Source organism: Etheostoma spectabile, chromosome 1 (genome assembly GCF_008692095.1).
Source record: "Etheostoma spectabile isolate EspeVRDwgs_2016 chromosome 1, UIUC_Espe_1.0, whole genome shotgun sequence".
In the NCBI taxonomy this organism is placed as follows: domain Eukaryota; kingdom Metazoa; phylum Chordata; class Actinopteri; order Perciformes; family Percidae; genus Etheostoma; species Etheostoma spectabile.
In genome coordinates, this window is record NC_045733.1 from 3,694,100 (window position 1) to 3,719,071 (window position 24,972).

The following is a 24,972-nucleotide window of genomic DNA, read 5'->3' on the forward strand; positions in this document are numbered from 1 at the left end:
ACATATTGAGCCCTGAATAGACTTTAATTACACTAAACCGATGAGTCAGAGGGCCATTTGAAAGACAAGACTATATTTAAAAAGGCAAGTTAGAAGGCAAGGTGATGGTGCCAAATCAAAAAGGTTGCAAACCCATCCAGGAATTATGGCGCATGTTTGAGTCAGGGGTCTTGTGTTAATGCTGCAGAAATAGAAAAACATTTTGTGCATTTGTCCTGTGTGTTTGTGTGTTTGTGTGTGCGTGTGTGCGTGTGCGTGTGTTTGTGTGTGTGTGTGTGCACAAGACAGGGGTCTTGTGTTAATGCTGCAGAAATAGAAAAACATTTTGTGCATTTGTCCTGTGTGTTTGTGTGTGCGTGTGCGTGTGTTTGTGTGTGTGTGTGTGTGTGTGTGTGTGTGTGTGTGCGCGCACACGCGTTATAACACACATACGTGAATGTGCGAAGGTGGGGGAGGCACTGGGTGGGAGAATACTCCAGTGTGTGGCTTAACCAAACTTTTCTTTTGTCCCTAACAATGATGAGTGATGATGAGTGACAGGGGTGTTAGGAGTGGGATCTGGGGAACAGAATGCGCCTAAGCAGTGCTCACCCAAACACACACAAAAGGCAGCAAAAGGTCAAATTTGAGGCAAGCTTTTTTTTCCACTGGCATATAACATTGCATTCCATGTTATGTGTCACATAATAAGCTACAACATGTCGCGTCTCTGCTGGGTTTAGACTGACGTGCCAGTATAATTTTTTTATGCGGTTTCACTACCATCCTGTACATCATTTTAAAAAAGTACTTTTGAAGTATACAAATTCTGTCAGTTATTGATTACCAAAAGCAGTTCTACTGGGAGTCTTATCACATTGTGCTCCTGTGATATCTCTTGCCTTTGCTTTGCCCTTTTTTAAACTTTAATAACAACATGGATTGTTTTGAGATACTCTCTGCATCACTTCCTTTTCTTAACCCAACCAAACTGCATATCAGTATATCCCCTCACTCCAAAGCAAGTAAGAAAACATGCACAGTTGTCCTTTTGTTACGCAAAATCTATACATTGTGCTTACACAGCTCAACTCTACACACAGAACCCCCCACCACACACACACACACACACACACACACACACACACACACACACACACACACACACACACAATATTTTGCCCCACCGCTAGCTAGGGGTGAGGAGGACTTGCGTGCAAGTGTTTCCCAGGAGGCAGTAGTAGACTGAGGGTTCTGAGGCCTGAAGATGGCTCTAGATGGCGGTTAGCGAGGAACCGGTATTTCTTTTTTTGCCTGTTCTCTTCCTACCCCTCCCCCTTTTTGAGCTCAGGCAGTGATCGTAATGGGGGGTGACAGCTCACCTCTCCCTAGCGTGCCTAAGGTCCTCGGAGCGTTAGACCCCCCCGCGTAACCCCACCACCCCCCCCAAAGTCCCGGAAGGCCACAAAGGTTACTCCATATGTTAGTCTGAGGATTCTTATGAATCTTTTTTTTTTGTGGAGTCTTGAAAGATTTGTATGAATCAAATCAAATCAGGTACATTTCTGCTTGATCCCCTCAAATATATGGGCTCAGTATGAAATCTGGTGCATTGTTTTACTTTTTAGCTCTGTTATCCTCAGCCTCCTGTTCTTCTGTGTGAGTTGCGACTCAGTGGTGTGAAAAGATCCAGAGCCTGGAGTTTCACATCTATTAAAGGCTTCATGTTTGGAGAGGGAAGTGATCTGATGGCCTGATGTTGTACGCTCACTTACACAGACTGTTTGTATGGGGACGTCATGTCCGCTTGCTTCATCAACCACCGTGTGTGTGTGTGTGTGTGTGTGGTGTGTGTGTGTGTGTGTGTGGTGTGTGTGTGTGTGTGTGTGTGTGTGTGTGTGTGTGTGTGTGTGTGTGTGTGTGTGTGTGTGTGTGTGTGTGTGTGTGTGTGCGCGCGCGGCGCAGCGCGTTTAGCATGCATTTAATCCTGACAGTGAAGCCTTACATGCCTTTGGAAGTTTATAGCATACGTTGTTTTTTTTTAAAGTTTCCTAAACATTGTTTCATAGCTTTACTTCATTTGACAAAAAGTTTGAAGAAATTTAGAATTATTTGTTCACTCGAAAGTATGACGGTAATATTGTATATCTGTGTTGCACATATCAAAGGTTTCACTTATTAAGTGAGTGTGTTAATTTACACATATCAGAAATTAAGTTCTTACCTCAACAAGATGAAAGAGCCCAATAAACATTGTTCTCTAGATAAATCTTATCGGACATGAAAGTTAACAGCCTCCTTTAATGCACATTCTTAAAAACATTCTGACATTCAGCAGTCATCCGTTAATCTTATTGCATCAACCAAAGTCTTGCAAGGAGGCAGGACATGTAATGCACAAAATTAGAATTAAATCCGTACATTGAATTTGTTGCATCTCTCAATAGATAAAGCATATTTGTGTTAGTGTGCGCTTTGAATGTTGTGAGTGTTAACGCTTGTGCAATTCTTGGATGACCGGCTAGTGATATTGTATAATGAGTAGTGTGTGTATTGAAAGGAGGGTTTGCGTGCTTAGATGGGCGAGGAATAGCGCACAAAAGCATGTGTAGTGGTGAATATTAGAGTAGGCAGAGTGTTAGCAAGGTCACTCTGTGTACAGAAAAAAAGTGCTTTCCCATCTCAAAGTCACTCCCTCTTTCTCTCTTCCCGTCACTCTGTTTCTTTTGTCGGATGCTCCCTCTACTCCTCTTTTTTTAATCATAGTGAGCTTTTAAAGAGTGTTGCTCTTTCTACATTCAGAGCCTTTATTCCACAGCTACCAGACACAAAGTCAGCTTGACATTTTATAACCTGTTTTAAGATGTTGTGATACCCCCCCCAAAATAAAAGAAAAGAGAGGCAAGCTCATTTGGATGGTCGGACAGAAGTGCACAGACACAGCAGCTATGCTGTGGGAATCAATCTGCAAGCTAAGAATATGCAAGATAAGTGCCAAAGGGGGTGTGGGCAGCTTCCCGGCGTCCTCTCCAAACACCCTGTAGGCTAAAGTGGAATCTCAGCCACGCCCCACACATCACCCCATGTGATGTTTGGGGACGCATCCGACACCTACTCTCGGCACGCAACATTTCTTTTCTTTTTTTTTAAACACATGAGCCTTCTATCTTTTCTCAACGCAGTGTACAAGCGCATCATTCCTTCTGGCCTTAATGGCAGCCTACATATCAGAGAGGAGGCACTGGCCTGGTGTAATCTGACTTGTCTTAATTACAAGCAGTATCCAGTAATAGGCTGCTTCCATAGATATCAGCCATTAGAGCAGTGTATCTGACGGGAGAGGCTCTATTGGCTACGAGGTAGGTGATAAAGAAGCCATGCCTCATTTAGCTCCAATTTTTTGTTCACACATCCCTGTATTAAAGTCAAGCGTGAAGATGGCTAAGGACTGTGTTAAACTGATTTATGTGCTCTCATATGTGGTGGTAGCTAATCTGCTCCTCCTGATTGCATTGTCAGCAATCAGTGCGGCTCTACAACTAAATGATTTCATGGGATGGAAGTAGTTTCAGCAAAGTTTCAGTGCTAAAGCTTTTCAATAAACTTTATCTTGTTAAATAAATGCCAATAGTGCATTGTGACATATGTTCTTCAGATATTGTGAGCTTATAAAAAGGACCCTGCCTAAGCTTTAGACGTGCCTGTGTTGTTTCACATCCAAAACCTCAAACCATCAGCTCTTGTCTGCTTATTGAACTAAACCACAACAAGTGTTGTCAGATCGACTTAACAAACTTGAACAAGTTCTTCTTTCAGCAGACTTTTACTGTTTCCTGTCAACTGTCTGCACTTGTCTGCTTTTTTTCTCTCCCCACATGCCCTCTGACCGACTCATTGTGTGCTTTGCTTGAGGTTGATCTGGTATGATGTACAGTGAAGGATATTGATGATACATTCCCAATCCTTCCATCTCACCCATCCACTTTGCCTTTCTTAGCACCCCAGCAGCATGTGATCTGATGACATGATATGTTTCAGTAATTCCACAGACAGCTTCACCATCCATTTCAAATGCCATAAAACAAAGTCAAACCATTAAAGATAATATACCCATCATTAGTATGGAAATTAGAAATGGAATGCCATAGAGTACTGAAAGCTTGTCACTTGAGTGACAGTTAAAGACACTCCTGGTTCAGTGCACTGTATTTAAGATATGTTTGATGTTTTTCAAACTCCGTATTTGGCATATTATCCTCGGGTGGCAGCTCGCACCTTGTTGGTATTTAAGACAGATTTCAATGGATATTACCGGATTGTGGTGGTGGTTGCATTTAAGGGTGCAGCTCCCTCATAACAGGGAGGTGTCGTCTGCTGACAGATCACTGTCTGGATGAGAGAGCACAGCAGCATCCCACCTCATTACCGTAGCAACACACTAACTGAGGGACCGACACACTGCTCGCTGTGATTAAGATGTAAATTTCCTCTAATTGGAATGTAAATTCATACATTTATATGAAGACGTCAGCTGTCAGATTGCAATATTGTGTCCTTTTTTCTCCCTCTCCCCTGTTCCCCAGGCAGGGACTAGGTGCCTGTAATCTGTATCATACTCCCGCAGCCCATCCTGGGTTTTGCCGTTTGTTTAATGTCGGGCTCATTGTCCTGCATCCAGCCCATCATTGTAATGCTTCCCATTCATGTTTCTGTGTTTTGTTGCAGTCTGATTTGCTCTCGCTACCTGTGTTTGTTCCTCCATGCATGGATGAGCCGCCAGGGCTTTCGGGGATGGGGAGGGACTTTGAGACGGGGCTGGGGTCATTGGGTGGTCGTATTTTGTGTGTGCATCGATTACTTCTGCTGAATGTTCCTCAATGCAAATAAGTCTGCCACTTTGAGAGGAAGCACATGTATCTGAAGTAATTAATTTTACCCTTGAATGCCAGCTGTGGTGTTTGTGTGACGTGTTCCAAATAGAGCTTTCTCACCAAAAAGGTGTTAATTTAGGGACTTGGCAGATGAAGTAAGTGTGTTTGCCAATGTATAAGGCCCATATAACTGGGATGCATTGTTTTTGTCCTGCTAATTCTGAGATTAGGCCATCATGTCACATTTTTAGATTACATTGTGATATTGCTCATTGAGACCCAATCATTTTTAATTTGACACAATACAAAATTCTACTCACTCCAATGTTACAGCAAGTCTTGTCTGAGTTATGTCATGGTGTGCCTACCACATCCCTATATATGGAAAAAAAAACTAACGTTTCAATCTTTTTCAGAGATATTCTTTGGAGTGGATTAATGGCCTGCTTTTATAATGTATTAAAAGTGATAAAATGATGTAGTTTATCTAACACAGCCTTGTAAATACTTATTACTAATTTTTTTGACATACATTTTAAACATTCCCCCACTCATTGGGAGAAGAAAGAAGTAAGATATTAGTATAGTGAGGATTTTTTGATGTAGTATGTTTTTATTTATGTGTTCTGACAGTTCAAACACTTAAGACGTCAAACAGCATACTAACCCTATTTTCACACAACAAGCTTCACTAATACATGTCTCAACAGGTCATACTCTTGAACGGATCAGTATGTTGACAGAACAGTGACAAAATGTCATTCACCTGATATACTCATACAGAAGCAAACAGAATGTAGTTGGCATGAGTAAGTAGAAGAGAGCACTTTAATAATGACATTCTTTGGAGATGTCTCCCATCTTTCTAATTAGCACCGCTAATGTTACTGTATGTACATCAGACCACCAGTAAAGAATTCTGATCAGCCTTGCAAAAAATCTTCTGTCTTAGCAATTGCAAAGTAAACAGTAAAAACTTTTTTTGAGTCCTCTCCATTGGCACACATGTGGATGTGCTCTAGTAAAATACATTCATAAGAATCCATTAAATGTACATTATTGTAAGTTGTGGTAAGGTGTCACAGGCCTTTTTCCACACATTTTTTTCTTATTATCCATATCTCAATTGTCTCAAAGCTACAACAAAAATCATTTAGTGAGTAAAGGTCACTGAGTAAATTAAGTGTGAGTAAAATTATTTCCATTTGTTTTTTTGTAAAAGACAGAACTTGTTGACGTGCCGGAATCCTGCCCACAGGACATGTTGGTCATGAAAACAAACAAAAGCTGCTTGATTTCCAGTTTTTTACAGATCATCAAGCATCCTTGGGTGTGTACTTGAGGATCATGCATATCTCCTGTACATTCTTCTCAGGCACAGGTAGCGTGTGAAATCTCACAGGTCACGCAAACCTTTCTACCAAGATGGTTCAGATGCAGGGGTTGCATGGGCATCTTCCATTGATATATTGAAATGTGTATGTGCGCCTTGTTGGTAGGCCTACACAATTAATCGTTATAAAATTGCGATCTTGATTTACCCTGTTCACAATTTAATTTTTAAATTACTCTGATTTATTTGTTTATCAAATTTTTTTTTTTTAATGACTCCGATTCTCATTTAATTTTACGAGCCAACTGCATCACAAACGCTACTACTATCTTCAGAGATTTTTAAACATAGACTGGATAAAATAGGTTTTAAAGTGCTTTTAAAGCGCTGCAATGCTCACCCTTCTCTTCATTGAAGCCTCTATGTTTACAGGCTTGTGGTGATGTGCAATGTGCTATCTTGCCAATACAAATCTATGTTTGGTACTCCCAATTTGTTTTTTTTGTCATGGTTCATGTATGCAATGAACATTACACTTTGTGAGGAAAAATCATGGCAGAGAATAGGGATATCAATTCTAAGCTAAAAAATCGTGATTAATATTTTTTCCCCAAATCGTGCAGGCCTATTTGTTGGTGACTTTTGCCACTAAAAGTCACAGAGGGATTGCTAGACTGGGAATAGCTAGTTAGATGTGTGCACAACACATTTTATGACACATTAAAAAACGGTATGCTCATCCAGTGCCAATCACCTCCACCTGTGCTGGAGAGCTCCCATATATGGCTGCCATACCATATTTACACACATATTATTGTAATGGCTGTACCGCAAATAAAAACAGGAAACATAAACCTTATAGTGCCCATATTATGAAAATAAATCACTTTTTCTGGGATTTGGGGTGTTATTTTATGTCTCTGGTGCTTCCACACGCATACAAACTTGGGGAAAAAAACTATCCATGCTGTTTTGAGTGAGATACAGGTTTCTGAATGTCCTCTGCCTTCACTCTCCGCTCTTCAAAATCTGCACGGCTTCGTACGTCACTAGGCGAGATGAGGTGGCTAACCGTAAGATGCTTGTGCTAGCATGCTAGCTTGTTCACAATGGCAAAACACTGTTACAACACACACTAGTTCACTATAATATACAAAAGAACTGCTTCCATTTCCTATTCTGCAGGTATTCCACAAGTGTGCCCTTGTTTAGAAGAAGTCTCCCAGCTAATCCTGCCTTGTACTGACCAAAGTTGGAGAAAGACTATCTGGCTGATGTGATCTTACCTAGCTGCTGCGCACATGCGACTCCCAACAAAGATATTATAGAAGTGAGATGGATCACTCTGTAGCTAAAACAGAAACCCAAACACACATGGTGAAAAGAGGATTTGCAGCAATGTGCAGTACAACATATATATGGTGTTTTTTGAAAATAAAACCATGTAAACGAATTCTGGTACAACCTCAAAATACAATTGTGAACCTGAAAATGAGCATAATATGGGCGCTTTAAAGACAATGACGTGTTCTCAGTATGTCAGTGTGTGTGTGAAGGGTGCTGTAGAGTTTGACAACACATGTAGGTGTTGTAGGGTGCAAGAAATTAAAAACACTGGCGCTCACAGAAGGAACCTCCAGGCCACATCAAGCAGAGAGGAAGAAGAGAGAATGGGTGAAGGGACCCTTCTATTTTAAGGGCCAGCTGGCAGTCTTAGTAGCTGAACCTGTGTTGGTTAAAGACCAGTAGGTATTCACAGGCCTTGCCTTTTTTGTTGTATGTGAAAGAGCCTGGGATTCCAATGCAGTCTGATTCCAGCTGAGGGTTGAGCTGTACACCAGGAATCCTGACTATGTTGCCACAGCATGTCAACACTACTCCACCCACCTGTGGCACCTGACGTTCTCAGCATGCCCTCCCTCAATTAGCCTACCATCAGGAAGGAATCCTAATAAACCTGCTCCTTTCACTTCCATTCCATCCATCATCTTCTGTTTATTACACCGAATCAACAGCGTGGAAGACTGACACGTTCCCAGCCGTTGTTTCTGTTAACCAGGAATCTGCCTCTGGTTAGGTGAACCGGTCGGCCCTGGTCATGTGGGTTGTTTTCAAGTTTGGGATGTGCTCGTACATCCTGGTGACTGGAGAACAGCCTATCCGGAATTATTCTGATGCACCCCCCTTACACACCACCAACATTGACTTAAAGTTCCACCCATCACCTGACTGTTCAGGTGTCAGGGGAGGAAGTGAATCATCTCTTTTGCCTTAAGGTGCCATGAGAAAAGTGGTTCACTTACTGTACAAGTTGTTCCATGATTGAGATTTAGAATTTGACTTGTTGAGGACTTTTATTAATTTACATTTTTTCAAGATATTACTAATGCTGATAATATTTCATTCAGCCCGTCACTTGCTCCTGTAGTACTCAGGCTCTTTTCCAAAACAGTGCCACACGACCAAACAGGCTTGGCTTTCGTAGTCACAGTACAGACATACAAGAGGGAGGGGAGGAAGAAACTGGGGGAGAGAGAGAGAGACCATTGTGTCCCCCAGGTATGACAGAGTCACTCATGCAGAAATATCCCACATGGAGGGAGTTGGGAGAAAGGGAGGGAGCATGAAGGAACTCTTGGCTTCCACTCCTCGCTTGTGCCCCCCTTCCCTGAAAACACATCTGTCTTCTTTTCTTTGCTACACACCTTTTCTGTATCCTTTACTCACCTTCTCACTCCAGTAACAGAGACTTTTATCTGCTAACAACTTAAAATGTTTTCTCATATTTTGGGCAGCCAAAAAGTGTATTCCTTCGGAGTGTTCCTTGTCACATGTCATGCGACCTGCCATATTTCATCGGCCTTTCTGGGGATCAAGCTCTTTGGCTGCAAGTTCATTCTCTTTTTAGCTAATGTTCTTTGGCCTTCGAACACACTGCTGTTACCATTACCCCAAGCGGTCTGTCTTACATGAAAATATGTGTCGGCTCTACAATGATCACCATTTTAGTCCGCGGCAGAGCTGTCTCATGGCTGCACGCATTAAAACAATTAAACTGTGCCCCTCCCCCGCCACAACAATCACTTGCGGATGTGTTGGGTGAAATTTAGCAAGAAATTATCATTTTCTGAATCACTTCACTCTGCCTGCTCAGTGTTTGTTTCATTCTTTCTCTTTCTCCATCTCGTCTTTGAGAGGTTTAAAAGACTTGAAGCCCCCCACATGTCCTTCTTTTTGCTTCTTTTCTCTGTACTTTTTTTTCATCATTATCCAACAGCACTTTTCTTTGCGTGCAAATGCTTTCTGAACGGCGTCCTTTCTTCCCTTTCAGGCTGGATGTCATTGTTGCTGCCTGTGGGCTGGGTGTATTTATTTAGGGGTAATTGGTGTGTGGATGAGTGAGGTAATGAGGTGCATCCACACTTGGCTGCTCCCCTCCCTGAGAGCCTGAGACAGACGTAGCCTAGCTGGGCTCCGGCTTGAGCTACACCACACTGCTGTTCCTCCACACAGGCCAGAATGGCTCTTTCATACCCAGGTGGACAAACACAATCACAGGGGCTGATACCTCAATGAGGCGTCTGCAGTTTGAAGTGGGGTTTTGTGTGTGTGTGTGTGTGTGTGTGTGTGTTGTGTGTGTGTGTGTGTGTGTGTGTGTGTGTGTGTGTGTGTTTGTGTGTGTGTGTGTGTGTGCGTGTGCGTGCGTGCGCGTGTTTTGCGTGTGTGCGTGTGTGCGCGTGTGTGTGTGTACATATCCTTGCATGCGTTTATGTGCTTGTATTTATGGGTAGAAAGGGGAAAAACAGCGCTTAGTTGTCGGCCTGTCTCTGTCTTCAGTCCTAGTTTGTCTTGCGGCTTGTGTTTGTATAAGTGATTTTCCCTGTGTGTTTGTAAGTGCATGTATATCAGGCTGAGTGGGTGTTCAATGGAGCTCAAGGAGGACCTCTAGCTCTCATAGCCCCCTGCCAACCTCAAACTGCCCCTGTTGTCCTACAGAGTTACCTAATGATTTCACTTACACATCCCTTATCTGTCTGGCTTGTGTGGCAGCAACCGTCTAACGCTTCAGCCTTTACATGCCATTTGCTGCCTCATATCCTGTGAAATTCAATTGCACAGCTCCAACTGTAGCCAGAGTAGGGGGAACTCCCTCTCCCTCCCTCTCTCCTCTCTCACACTCTCTTTTTCTGCCATCTCCTGTATTTGTAAAAACAAACAAACAGTTCTACCATCACACTGTCTTCCCCCCGTATTATTTTAGAACAATGTTGCATCATGTTTTAGCATTCTAAAGTTGACACTTCATTTCTTAGCAGTGTGTTGATGACAGACTTTGAATGAGATGTACAAGTTTTAGTCCGGGAAGCTTGGCTGTTTGAGGCCGCCCACAGGTGTGCAGCAGATAATATTATGCATTGATTGTTTTGTTGTTATCAGGGTAATTGGTGTAGACCTGCCAGCCTTTGATAGACACACAATTACTGTATGTGATGCGTAAGTGGACTCATTTTAGGGCAGGATTTTGAGTTGCTAATGGTGCATTATTCAGCTTTTGGTCTGTCCCCAAAAGTGCCGGGCCAAATCAAACACGCCGCTCCAGGGTAATTGAGGCCCACTCCGCACCCCCTGCAGTGAGCAAGGCAGAACTGTAATCCCCTGACAACTCTGACTTGGCCCCAATTTGGCAGGCCGCCCATTTCCCAGCAAAACGCCTAACTTGACATCGGAGAGAATGAAGAAGCTGATAGTCACATTTGGAAGGCTTTCCAATTTTGTTATTCTTTTCAAATCAGCAGCCCTCTCCAGTCATCTCTGTACTCACTCTTACTTTTTTATTTTAAACTCTACTTCATAAAACATAATTGCACTCCAATCACATACTGTCAAACTAATATTCTTACTCATTAGTCTCATCAAGATTTTGTGGTTTATGATCAAAGGTTTTGGACAAATAAACCTAACTTCAGAAATCTTTCTTTTCTTTTAAAACTGTTGTCAGGAACTCTACCACAAAATGAAAGGCTCAGTAATTATAGAACATTTCAGCAACATTTCTGAGTAACTTTTGGACTGAAAATCATCCATTCTGTTAATTTTGTCAGATGCCGTTTTGTAAAATTAGTAAAGGAATGACATATTTATTTTTGATTGATAGTCACCTTACTAACCAAACTGGTACTGCAGATAAACTTTGTTTTGATATTGATTGTTCCCCCATTTCCAATCAACTCTAAAACACATTTAGGGGAAATTGTAATATGGTAAATTGGCCAAAGAGTGAGAGAAAAAAATGCAGTTGTTGTGAAAGACGAGTATCTAATAAAACACCCGGCGTATGACTATTTACCAAATTTACTTTTAAATAATATGTTTCATTAAAGACCTTGGAACAAAAAGTCTGCATTCTCAAACATGGTGTGTATTTGGTCAACTTTTACTAATGTGTACAAATTGCAAATTCATTATGATTTGACAATGTATCTGTAAATTCTGTTCATGCCACTTTTCTTGATTTAAAACTACTTTATAGATATATTATATACAGTGTGTGTGTGTGTGTGTTATATATATATATATATATATATAATATATATATATATATATATAATATATATTACATTCATGTTACCTTTCTTGTCATTTAAAATCCAGACATTCTCTGTAGTGCCTCCTTTGAAGAAAGGATATAACATGCATTGTCTCTCTGATTTTTTTTATTTTACCATGCATCCTCCCCAGGCCCTGGCTCACTGTTTTAATGGCTTTAGTAATGCTTCACAATTAACACTCAGTCAGCGCTCTAGGTTAGGTAATGGCTGGTGTGTTTCAGGCAAAATTAGAAAACACAAAACAAGAATTCCCCGGCACCCACAGTGCTTGTAGGACCTAGAGGTAACAGGGGAAATGAAAGGTGGTGAATTTTTTGACAGGGCAGCCAAGGTGATGTTTCATTCCCTTTGACATCTTGAACACCCTAAAGGTGGCTTTGCCAACAGTCTACACAGGAAGCACCTCACCTAGCTGTAGCTAATTTTACACAACCACCTGCCCACAGGGAGCATACTGGAGAGAAGAGCGGAGTTGGGGTGAGGATGGAGGACAAATATTGGATGAGAGAAGGTGGGGGTAGGAGACTGTGGTCAAGTTTAAGTAGGTGCATTGGACTAAGATTGCATTATTTGTTCAATAAGTTTCAACATTTCTGTTTAGTATTGTGTCTCTCTTGGCTTGGCTTTTCCTCCCTGTGTGCTTTTTTTTTTTTGTTCTGCAAGTTGCAGCAGAGTGGACAGCAGACAGAGAATAGGTCAGATTTGGGTTTTCCAAAGTGCCTTTAGGAGTTCAGTGGATTAGTGGAACCAAGCATTTCAGCCCCCAAGGATTCCCGTCCACTGGGAGCACATCAGCTGTGTTCTCATATCATTTCACTGTGTAGCTGTGAAAGAGGTGACTCTCATTTCAGAGTGTCACAAAAAACAGTGGTAGACTGAGGACGAGTGGATGTAAATACCTAAGCCCTTTGCAAGACTAAATAGAAAACATCTCATAAGAAATGACGTATAAAGTTTTCCATTAATTTTGTATTTGTTCTGTTCTTAATCAAACTCAGTTCTTTTATGTTATGTTGTTGTTTTTAGATAGATAGATAGCCTTTTATTATTAGACTCATGGTCCATAAAATACAACAACAACAACAACAACAAAAAAGATACAGATACACAAGACAGACACCAATTAAATAAGACAGCTATACCAGTAATCCCATAAGGGTGACTGGTATTTTTACTCCAAGACATTTTTATTTTACAAAATTCAAGAATTTGGAAAGTTCTTAGTGCCCTGGAATGTTGTTTGCTGTGATGCACGTCTGCAGGAACACTATTAGTCACTGCTCGTCACCCAGCTGTTGGCTGTCCATGGGAAAATAGTTGTATTATTCTGTAGCACCACAAGTTTGTATGTGTCTCATCTTAACTACAATTAAAAGTCTAAATGAAGTTCCATAGCTACTATTGTTTATTACCTGAGATAACATATTGGAACTGCTTTTTTTTTAACTTGTTGGTCCAGATTAACTAGATACTGAAGCAATTATAATTTTTTAATAATTGTTTTGATATTGCCACATTCTTGCCACATTTTAATGAATAGGCAAAGACTCTTTCCCTCTAAAACTGTATATTCATGCTTTTTATAATATTACTCAAAGGCTGCATATATTGAAGCTTTCAAGACAGACAGTCCAATAGAATGGTAACAATTCTAGATGCTCCCCAGTGGCAGAGTTCAGGCCGTTTGCCTGTAGGCTGATGTGGAGTGAATGGCCTAGGCTGGTCTATGTGTGGCCCGGCTGGTCCAAGTCAGCAGTAATGACTGGCTTTGGCCAGCATGCCTGTTAATGTGAATGGGGTTACTCTGGGCAACACCTTTTCAGCTGGGTCCTATGAAGTCCCCAGTATGGTGGTCTTTGTCCACACAAGGGCTGTCCTCTCAGCAAAAAGGGCTCCTTTTTTTGTGAGGACTATCACAACTGGTGATGGATTATACCCACCCCCCTTTATTCATCCGGGCAGAATAACAGACACGGATGCATGCAAACATACACCACACTCTCACGCATACGTACAAACACAATTACATCAAAAGTATTAGAAACACATCAGCACATTTATCTTACACAAGTGTTTTAATAGATGGTCAAAGTGCACACATCTTTCTTAGGTATACTCACATAACAGGTCAACATCAATTGCTTTTGCGTCGTTCATTTACTGTCCTGTTTACTGTTACTTACCTTCACTTCTCATAGACATGAAAATAGTTTTTTCCTGATAAATCTTGAGTTACAGAGAAGGTGTAGTCACTTTTTTTCTCTTCAATATTCTTCTGTTTACTTTCTTCTATTTTTCTGCTGAGGGATGATGTAGAAATCCTCAGAGACATTAGCTCCATGCATGCCGGTTCATGTGGTAGATGTATGTGTGTTCCATGTGACTGCTTAGTAGTTCCTGTAGATTTCAAGCTGTTGAACTTGAGTATATGATCCTAAATGTAAAATAATTCATCAGTGATGCTTAAACACAACTGCACCTCTCCTGCTCTATGGTCAATCTCATTTACTGATGAGTAAACAGAGTATTTACTTTAAGCTATTTTGTGCTGCTCATTGTGGCATCAATTGCTATGTTCTTCTCAGTTTGGGTCTTGTGCCTTACAATGTCATAAAACTGTGCAAGATCAGTACTAGTAAGCAGGTGGTTGGAGATGAGGTTTACGGACTTGTAGAGCTCTTCAACGTCATCATGTTGATTTTGGAAATATTTCAAATAACAGATAATATGTTGTCATCCTCGCCCTTCTGTCCTAGTAAATCCAGGTCTGGTGTGCCCTATTCCATACTTGTCTTTTGCTCACACAACTACAAACTATTCCTCAGTGAGTGTTGTTGCCCCCACCCCTGCTAAGGGGTCAGCCACTTACCCAGGCTGACACAGTAACCTCCAGACGACCTTTTGCTTTGCCAAATGTTATGCCTGTAAACGGCATCACAGTGAAAAAAAGGAGACAACAGGAGAAATAAGGTTCTGTTGGAAGGCAGGCTGGGTTCAGGAAACCCTAGTTGTACTGGCCGGCTTTGTGCACTCATGTTGTAAATTCCTCTGTGTGACACATGCATAGGCAAGTGGCAGTGTGTGTCTGTCTGCTTTTGTACATGGTTGTATGCACTTGTAGACTGAGTGCAACACAATAAAATGATGAATAATGCATCTCAAAATATCCTCTGTGATGCTCTGGCTTTTATTTTTTTGGTGACTAAAGCAGTGACAGAGCCAGTTAGGATAGTGATCTTAAAGGAACATTGCAACATTTTGGTAAATACGCTTATTTGTTTTTTTATCATGTTGTGGCCAGGCAACCAGCCGCTGAGACTCTAGGAAGTCACTGCTACCAGCCAAGACATAGTTTTGCACAGAATACTTTAAAAACCACAATGTGTTGTTTTTACACAAAACATATAAAGTGTCAAGTAGTTAGCTTTAAAAGTAGGTTGGCAGATTTTGTTACCCTTTTGACCGAGCAAGGCCAGCTCCTTCCACAGTCTTTATGGAATGCTAAGCTAACTGTCTGCCTGATCCTGCTTCATATTTAAAGGACAGATATGAAATGGTGTCCATCTTCTCATCTCACTCTGCAGGTAAGCATATGTCCCAAAATGTCAAACTATTCCTTTTAAGTATAGTTGATTTCTCAAACTGTTCTGTGCAGTGTTATGATCATTTTATTAAAAAACCTTAACACTCAAAGTAGCCTAAAACTTGATTATAATGATGAAATGGGCTACATTGCCTATAAAAAGTTAAGTAGTGGGTTAAGCTATAGCCTTGTGCTGTTTTTGAGATAAAATAAATTGATATGTAGACATTTTCTCCAGAGTATGGTTGTTATAGAAGGGCATATATGTAGCACTAGAAAACCTGCTTTTACCAAAAGTGTCAGTGGTGTTTTCACCTGAGGACATTTATATCAGAGTCATGGCTTGAGGCATAAAATGTGTGTTTGAGGGGCGGAGGGCACAAGAGGTCCCCCAGATATGCTGTCATAACCCATGCAGTCGCTCTCTTTGCTATGGGCCTATCTGTAGTGAAGGCAGCACTTAGACATGTTTGTACTCTATGCCCTACATCCCCCTCCCTTTCTCCCCAGGCACCATGTCACTCCAGGGGCGGACCAGCACTTCCTGACTGTGCTCAAGTCCATAACACCAACTAACCCCCCCTTTTTACCCACCACCACCGGGGTCAATGTGCCCTCGCCTCCTCACTCTACAATGCCCACGGTCCATACCAACACTGCCCTCCAAAGAGAAGCAAAACCAAACTGAAAAGAGACAAAATGGCCCCACGCTACTTCCCTTGTCAAAGCTTTTGACAGGCCCGCGCAGAGGCCCCCAGAGGAGGGTTCAGTTGAAGATGATGACGGCGGAGATAACAAGTCAAGTTGTTGTGTTACAGCGCAGTTACACTTTGGCCCTTGTTTGTCCATTTGGTTATTCAGAAGCATCGCAGAGCTAACTGATTCCCATGCATGTCATGTTTAGTAACATGACAGATACTATCCAATGCTGTTTTACATCAGTCTGTGGAGCGTGAAGGGTAAGTGAGGAGCTAGCTATTAACATAAATAAACATTCCATTAGGTATTAAAAAACCTTGAAATATTGTCAGCTAATCAATTTCCTGTTTGGACATGCTCACTTTAATGGAATTCAGTCAGTTATTAGTCCCATCCTATTCTTCCAGTGTTTGGGAATATAATTACACTCAAAATGCTTACTCATCCTTTAGCCTGCCTGCTGCCTGCTCTGTCAGATGCATTAGCCATGAAGCAGAAGAGATGAGGAGCCTGTATCTGTCTATCTGTCAGTCCGCCTGACTGTCTGTAAGCCTGCTTCTCAGATTAACCCGGATCAGGCAGCAGGTGACATGGCGAGCAGGTGACCATCACCCAATTACCAAAAAGAAACTCGAGATAAGCTCCAGTGTAGTTTACATTTGTGTCTTCCTTCTCATGTCAATCTTATACTCTTTTCTTATGCCCGTCATTTACTCACTAAACATTTACGTTTACACTATTTGCATGTCAACAGGATAGTGTAGTTGGGAAATGTACCCAATCCTTACATGTTATGTCAAATGTTATACTTGACAAATTCAGCTGATGCTGAGGGATGCAGGGTGATGGTCTGAAATGCCCCGACAAAAAAAAAATGTATTGGCATTTATTTGGCAAAAGAACAATCACATTTGTGTGAAACAATGAGGATAAATGAAAAAACATTGTTTAAACTCTAAAAAATTACCAAGACTGAGGGATAAAAACATCCCTAGTCAACAGGTTATTGTTAGGGCAAGGTCAGGTATCGTGTTGCACTCTTTGTTACCACAAAAGAAGAGGAAGGAAGAGCTTCTTCTCAGCTTTTGTTAGGTGCAGGTGGGCTAGAATTACCAAAGTGATGGGATTTATGGTGGGTTGTTTCTGCATTTCTTTCTGGTAAGGTAGCGGAAGTATTTTGTGAAGTTTTCCACCTAAATGTGATGATAGTTTGCTTCTCCAATAGAAAAGCACATCACTTCATTATTTGGATTTTCGTGTGCAGAAGTTGGAACTAGTTCCTATAGGTTCAGCAAATGATTTCCCACACAATGCAGTGTAACTTTAGAGCTGCGAGGGATTACAGCACTGGTGGTGGGGGAGGGGGGGGGGATTTAGCTTAGTTTAGTGACTGGATAGACCAGCAAGTCTGGGAAATTTCTACCAATTTCATTCTTCTACCATTTTGACCCTTGGCTGGTTGTAGAAATGGGACTGGAAATGGAGGACATTGAACTGTTGTCATGGACAGACATGCACATTAGTTTACAGTGGCTGCACAGCAGCTGTGCTGCTCAGGGAAATTGAATTGGCAAAAGGTATCACCTCTGATGTGACCACTGTCCATGAATACTGGACTTGTGGTATAAAAATCCATTCAAACTATATATTTTTTTAAATATAGTGTGTTCTGCAACAAAATGATAACTGGAATTTTGTATTCATGCATTCAGAGCATATAGTCAGATTGCTTTATTGACATTTCCTCTGTGATTGTAATGACTTTCACTTAGTGATACAAAGTTTGGTTTCTCTCGTTTCCCTTACTTGATAGAGCGTGTAATATGCTGACCAAATTACAACAATAATTGCGTTAAGTAGGTGTTTATGGTAAATATCATGTCACTTCCATAAGCATGTTACAACATTGGCTAATCTGATTGGAACAGCCAGACCGGTAGTCAAATGTTCCAACAAGGTGTTGGGTTTCCCATAGTTCTAAGCTGTACATTGACACGGGCCATTTGAAAGTGTGGCTAAAACTCTATGGAAGAAATGACTCGTTAAATTAGCACCTACTAACTCCAGTCATTAGCAAGCCGTTACCACCAGTGGAATGCCTTTGATGGTGCAGCTTTGTGTGAGTAGGTCCTGTTTAAGCTCCAGTTGGAAAAAGTGGTCCGTTTGTATCTTGGAATATAATGCACTTACATAACATTCCTAAATGTAATAAAAACCTTAAAAAACTAGCCATAATACACTGATGTGATATCCACATGTGGAGATTGTGAACAACCGGTTACGAGCAGCATGAATCGCCATATTCCTTAAAACTCGGGTCTTTGGGGTGTTTAGTAAGCTGTAGGGAATTGTCCATTGTGGGGTGATATTAGTAACCCTCTTAGGCAAAGCTAGTCTGTGGGCCGGCCCTGAGGGCTCATTTCAAGTGCTTAGCGGTCGTTTGGAGCTTTGTCACCCCTCACCCTGTTGCCAGCATGTCCCCAGCCCCTCTGGCTGTGGAGCGGAGCTGAACCACAGACCTTTACCCCTGACCGCCACCAGGGAGGGAACACTAACATCACAACTCAAACGCACAGTCACTCTCACACCAACATTGTGGCTCACATCCATTTTCACAACCCCCCCCCCTCCCACCACCAATGCACCACAGCCAATGGTCTATTTTCCCGCCGTCCACTCCCATCCAACACCCCCACCTCTCTTATTTTTTTCCTCTTTCTCCACCCTCGTGAAGGTTGCCAGGCAGCAGAGAAAGACTTCACACACACATCCACCCCACTATGCCTCTGAGGGTTTTCCGGATGTCCTTGTTTACATCATGGAGTGTGCAGGTCGTAGGGAAGTAGACTTAGAGCCTCCCTGGTTATGTCTGTCTGAGTCCGACACTGACCTCTATTCATTTGGTGTCAATGCAAATGTTGATGACAGTCCTGTTGGCTGCCACCACATATTTGGGTGTACATTTTTAAATTGGGGTTGAAAAAGAATTTAAATATTTTTCTTGGATTGTCCTCATCCAGTTAACCTGCATTAGCAGTGATATAAAAGTAGTTTATTTGACGTGGAACTGAATGTAAAGTAAGTTTTCATGGCCCTGATAACCAATAAAAGTTATCAGACCTAATATTGGCTGTCAATAATGTGCCGGGTGGTTGCTGACTGTTACTAGGCTCCCTTTTCCCTCTGTGTCAGATCGATGGGTTATGTCTGCTCCTCCCTCCAACTTTGATGTTAGCATTGATTGTTCCCATATGCCCCTGAACTCAAAGGTTAGAAGAGCTGAGCTGCACTTCTGGATTGCTTTGACCTTCGCTCTGCACATGCTCAGTGTGTTCACAGAGCTCGGAGCCAAACAGACTGGTATAGCCAGGCCCGTGGGTGCGTGACAGCCAGACAACGGTGTGATGTCTTTTTTTTTTTCCTCACCCACTGAGGGTGATGTATATGTGATTGATTTTTCTCCTACTCCTCTCTCTACCGCGTTTCCGCTGCAGTGCACTAAGCAGGACTGAGTCCAGGCTTGATCAATGCATTGTTTTTCTTTTTCAATCACACTCGAGTGAGCTGAAGACACGAAAGGTTACACAGGTGAGGTTTGGCAGGGCTGGAAGCTGGAGCTTCTGGAGGCCCCCTCAAGGCCAATATATAAGAGAGAGAGAAAGAGAGAGAGAGACGGAAGGAGTGTGTGTGTGTGGAGAGTCAGAGAAAGAGTTATACAAAAAGAAAAAACTAATTTATAATGTTTCTTCCAACTTGATCATTCTTCTTGTGGTGTCACAAGAGTTATTCTATGCTCATTACGTATCTCTTGTCTTTTCTCACAGTGGGATTTTCCGTCCATGCCTCTAGAGGTCCTTTGTAACCTTACCTTTACCATCTGACATTAAATTATAGGTCCTTCACAATGTCTCAGGGCTCACCTGCCCCAGATAATCTGAAGGGCTGCAAGAAGACTACTCCTCTTGTTTCCTCTACTTGCTTGATAAACAGTCTTCTGACACTCACACAACGGCAACGTGTTGACCAGAAAAGAGACCACTTGACGCGCCTCTGACCTGTTAGCAACGGTAGCTGGAACACAAGGCTTCATATCAGATATGAACATTTTGCAGTTCAGACTGAGAAGTTTCAATGCTCCTAAAAAAAACAGTATTAAGCAAAGGGTGGAAGTAGTCTACCCTAGAGGGATACAGAGTGTTGCATAGTCCTGACTTATCTCTTAGTAATGACGCTGTTAAACCCTGTACCCAAGCACCTAGTCATTAAGAAAAAGATAAGTATCTGGGAGTGGAAGGGCTCTCCAAGTTCCATGTCTGGAGGGGGTAAGGATGTGGCGGGCAGCAAAGGTGTTGAGGGCTGGGGTGGGGTTTATAGCACAGGCTTTGACCAGTGGGTTTCAAATGTCATGGCAGATTCTTTCAGGGGCAAATTACAGGGTTTAACTTCTCTTGTACCCGGGATGCCTGTATTCTGATTTAACTTCCTCGATAGACACTCAAACAGCATGCTACTCAACACTATTGTTGGGCGCACACTTGAATCACTTGGAGATACTTCACCTCCTCTCACGCTCTCAGCACCGCTTTAAGGCTCTGTTCATGGAGTGCTATTGGCGGCCTTTCCAGCCGCTTGTGGAGAGACCAGGGCAGTGTAGCCTCTCTTAAGCTTTGTAGTAGTTAGCGTGTTGGTGTTAGAGGGCTTTACATGAGTGGCCCTCATTAACCTCTTAGCGTCTTTGTGCTTTGAGTTGGCACAGGGCCGCTCCATAGATAAGCTATGAAACAGCTAAAGGTCTTTATTTTCATGACTCTGGTATTAGCTGAACATAAACATTTGTGTTACTAACTCAGCAAAACAACACAAGTACAAACACATTCAGCTTTTGCATTCACCTTTAGGTCTGTACACACATTCTTTTACCTTACCTCATAAAGGCCTGTGGTTGTGTCCCATACACAACTTCTCAAAACACACATTCCCTGTGAGCTGTAACAGACCTAAAGCTCGCTGAAGCATTTAGCAGCACACTAGCAGGTTCACTCTACGTTGCCAGTGTTGAGGGGAGTGCTGAAGCAACTAATGCAATTTCAACCCAACAATGCTCTCTGTGAATAAATATCACTGAAGTGTACCATCTACTGTATGTTGATCCACTGTAGTGTTTTCTTTTTTTCTCCATGCGAGCTGATCTAATACTCGGCCCCCCCTTCCCCTCTCTCTCTCTCTCTCTCTCTCTCTCTCTCTCTCTCTCTCTCTCGCTCTCTCTTTCTGGTTTCTGTAGAGACTGCATTTGCCTCCAGACTTGTCTGAGACGGTGAGTCGTGTGAGCAGGGGGGAGCTGGCCGGAGCGGTCATGGTGACTTCGGGCTGTGGCTCTGGCACTTCCGGCAACAAACACCTGGACTTCTAGTGCTCCCACACAGTAGCCATGGGCAACCAACACCTGGAACGCCGCGGCATTGTCCTCTTTACCGTGGCGACCAGGTTGTTCCCTCGCCCACATTATGTCACCCTCGATAACCCTGCCAGACATTACCACCTGCCAACTGTCCCAGCCAGGGGTGAAGATCTAAACATCCCCAGTACCTCATCTCATAACGGACACATTTCATCCTATATTTTATATTTTCTTTTTTATAGAAACCTTACAGTACACTCTATTTTTCTTTCGCAGCTGATATTTGCACAATCCAAGCTGTCATGAGAAGTTCATTTAGCTTAATTAGCCAAGGTTATACGGTTGCCCAAGGTTTTACAGTTTGTTTTTTTCCAATGTAAGTTGGAATAAAATGTGAGTCCTGATGTAAAAAAATGTTTTATAAACGTCTTTGATTGGCGGATTGACTATTACTTAACCTAATTAAAAAATGGAAGGCTTATTTAAGATGTTGTACATTTGTTTGTTTTTTGCTGTTCCCTTTTCTCTGGTAATTTTGCTTACAAGTGTAATCATTTTTTTTTTGTCTTCATAGACTCTCACTAATGGTAAACATTAAATAATTTAGCTGTTTCCCCCAAGCTCCGAGCGTACTGTACAAACATAAGGGGCCACTCCTAACTAGCTCCACCATGTACAAAAGTAAAATAAAATATTTTCTCGGATAATGCAATGAAATGTGCTTTGTTAAGGTAAATAAAAGAAGAAAAAAAATACAAAATATAAAACATATACTCTTAATTTCTTCAACTTTAACGCGTCTCAACACCAGCTTTGAAGGGAACGTTGACTGCCTGTGAGGATGTAAAGTGAGCATGTTACAAATGACTGATCTCTGGTCTGCCTCACAGGTTTCAGGTTCACTAGGGATGCCTCCATCTGACCCTGAGACTGTGCCGGTGAGTGACGTCTACTTCCAGTAAGCTGGAGAGCTGAGCAGGGATATAGGCAGAGGGTAGGAAAGCTGGATTTGGGTGCAGGCTTCACACCTCATCAGGCATGTTTGCTGGATGAGCTGCTTTGCCATGACAAGCCCAAAAGAACAAATTAGGTCAAATGGTGACATGGAGAAACAGAGAAAAAACAACATGAAAAATTAAATGTTTCATTTTTGTTTTCCTCAGTCTGCTGCTGATGCCAGTTTGAATAATTTTGCCTGTGAAAACTGGCAGTATTGGTAACCATCTGCAACACGTGTTGGGAGAGGGTAGTGTTACCTGACAGTTTCATGCAGGAATGGAGTGCTCTTATATCCAGTGTATGAGAGAGAGAGAGATGACATACACAGGTCACTTATACAGGTGAACAAAAGCTTGAGTTGTCAAGATAAAAAAAAGTTACTGTTGTCAAAGATCTGGCACATTTAGGATACACTTTTAAGGTAGGATTAAAGAACAATAAATTCATCTTGGCATTTGTTTGTGTTGTTTATTACACTTGCCACGTCTCCATGTCACCACGGTGCTGGTTCACTTTTTGTTTAGTCAGTTTAGAAAGCGGTTTATTTTTCAAGTTTTAAAACCCTCAACAAAGTTTTATAATGTCAGTTTCTTCTTATGTGCCTTATAAACAATGAGGGCTCTCACATTTCCTATGTACATGGTCCCAGTACTCACATTAAACCAAGGCTTGTCGTTATGCACCTTTAATTTACATATAATACATATAGCTGTGCACTTTAATCAAGATTAAAATAAACATTTAAAATAGAACTTCCTATACCGGATTGACGGTGGATTTGGTAGCGTTCTTCCCTCAGGTAAAGTTGGTTGACAATACTGTGGGTTAGGATTAGTCACACATGCTTCTCTAATAACTATGAATAAGTAATTTAGGGTAACAAGAAATGTTAATTAATTAAGCCTCTGAACACAATACCTGGAACAATCAGGTTGAGGACGTGTTCTCTCTTCAGGAGGATTTCTTTTTTTTAAATCTATATAAATTATCAGGTGAGGCTATTTAGAGGCCCTCATCCACCTCACCCACAGTAAAAACAAAACAAAAAACAGTACACTATATTTAGGACAACCCAGACATAGTTTGATTTCTTATTCTTAATATTTCTTACTGCTTGAATCTCAGTAATGGTTTATACATAGCATGTTATTGTTTTATAAGTTTTATAACAAATCATAAAGTATTTAAATGTCAGTATTACATGAAAGACTATTTCTTTTTTGTTTCCATTTAATATTAATGAAATCTGCAACAATAACATAAAATAAACACTTGGCACATTTCAGTAGACCTACTTCTTGAAAGCTTCACTTGGCCTTCAGCAAAGACAGGGAGCCGTGGGGAAGAGCAATAAGAATGAAGCTTTTATAATTGTGTTTTTTGGCAGCTGCCGCTCATGTCCTATTGATTCCCATCCAAAGCCATAGTTGTTTTCCTACAGCAGCTTGAGATGAGGTCTTGTGGATACTGTTATTGAACAGCCATCCCATTGCAGCACTATTCAAGTAACACAATAAGGGACAGTACATTTTTTCCACATTGGATATCTCTGTGCGACTTGTAGTAATAGGACTGCCACTTGTACCAGTTTTAATAAAGCAGACGTATCTTCAAACATGAGGTTACCCTATCCGCCAAATATAGTTTCCAAAATGCACAAAGCTTGACTATTATGTATTGTATTTCCAATGAGGAGGTAAACGTTCATTTGTGTTTGCTTTAAGCACACACACAGAGCACAGAGCTCAACTGCTGACACTAAACAGGAGACTGTCAGCTTCTGTTCACTGCTGTGGGAATTCAGATTTCCAGGTCAGAATTGTTGTCTAATTGAAAAAACAGATCAAAGAGCACAAAGTTCTCAGGAACTTTTCCAGGAACTTACATTGTCTGACTTTGTTTCCAAGCGAGAATTACATTTAAAGCTTTTTATCCCGGAAATGTGTATTATTTAGACCTCCACTAATTGCAGTCTTTCTTGCATTTTGAATCTCTCTTTTATTCTCTCTCTGCAATTATTAATGTTCCTCCTCAGCCTGTTCTCCCTTCCCCTCCCTGAGCTCTCAAAACAATATTCCTCCGTCTGTGTGATAAACTGGATTAAATGAATAGAGAAATTTTATTAGCCCCAGAAATGGAAGAATCCTCTTAAAAATCTGATTAACCTCCAATCCTCTAAATTCTGATGGGACCATTAAATATTGAGTGAGACATGTAAATTCAATTAATCAGTTTAGCAAGATATTTGGTGCTGTTACATGCTGTGTGAATGTTACCTGACCTCACTCTTCTGGACATCTTTTCCTTTTAGATGCTCACTCTTTCTCGCCAACACACCCCCTCAAATCCACACAGACACAACCCCCCTGCTGAGGCAGCAAGTGAAGCAAAATAACTCACTCTGCCACACAATCGCTCCTTTGCCTCGCTCTAGGCACTGACTGCTTTATTCCATGACTTTTTTTTTTTCCTCTCTTCTCTGCTCCCTCATCCTCATTGGT

At 41.6% G+C, this 24,972-nt stretch overlaps 1 protein-coding gene across 2 annotated transcripts in view; it reads left to right on the plus strand.

Annotated features, from left to right (window-relative positions):
* The window catches only part of elp4 (elongator acetyltransferase complex subunit 4), a 54,612-nt gene extending 32,428 nt beyond the window's left edge, over positions 1 to 22,184 (plus strand). Inside the window, exons 10-11 of one of the 2 annotated variants that reach the window (XR_004331594.1) lie at positions 15,886 to 16,334; positions 21,356 to 21,443. Coding sequence is in view for 1 of the 2 variants with exons in the window: in XM_032513026.1 (XP_032368917.1) it covers positions 21,356 to 21,484 (129 nt within the window). In the remaining variant the exon portion in view is untranslated. Of the gene's footprint in view, positions 1 to 15,885; positions 16,335 to 21,355 lie in introns of both variants that reach the window. The other variant, XM_032513026.1, reaches the window with a different exon arrangement.
* The last annotated feature ends 2,788 nt before the right edge of the window (positions 22,185 to 24,972 follow it).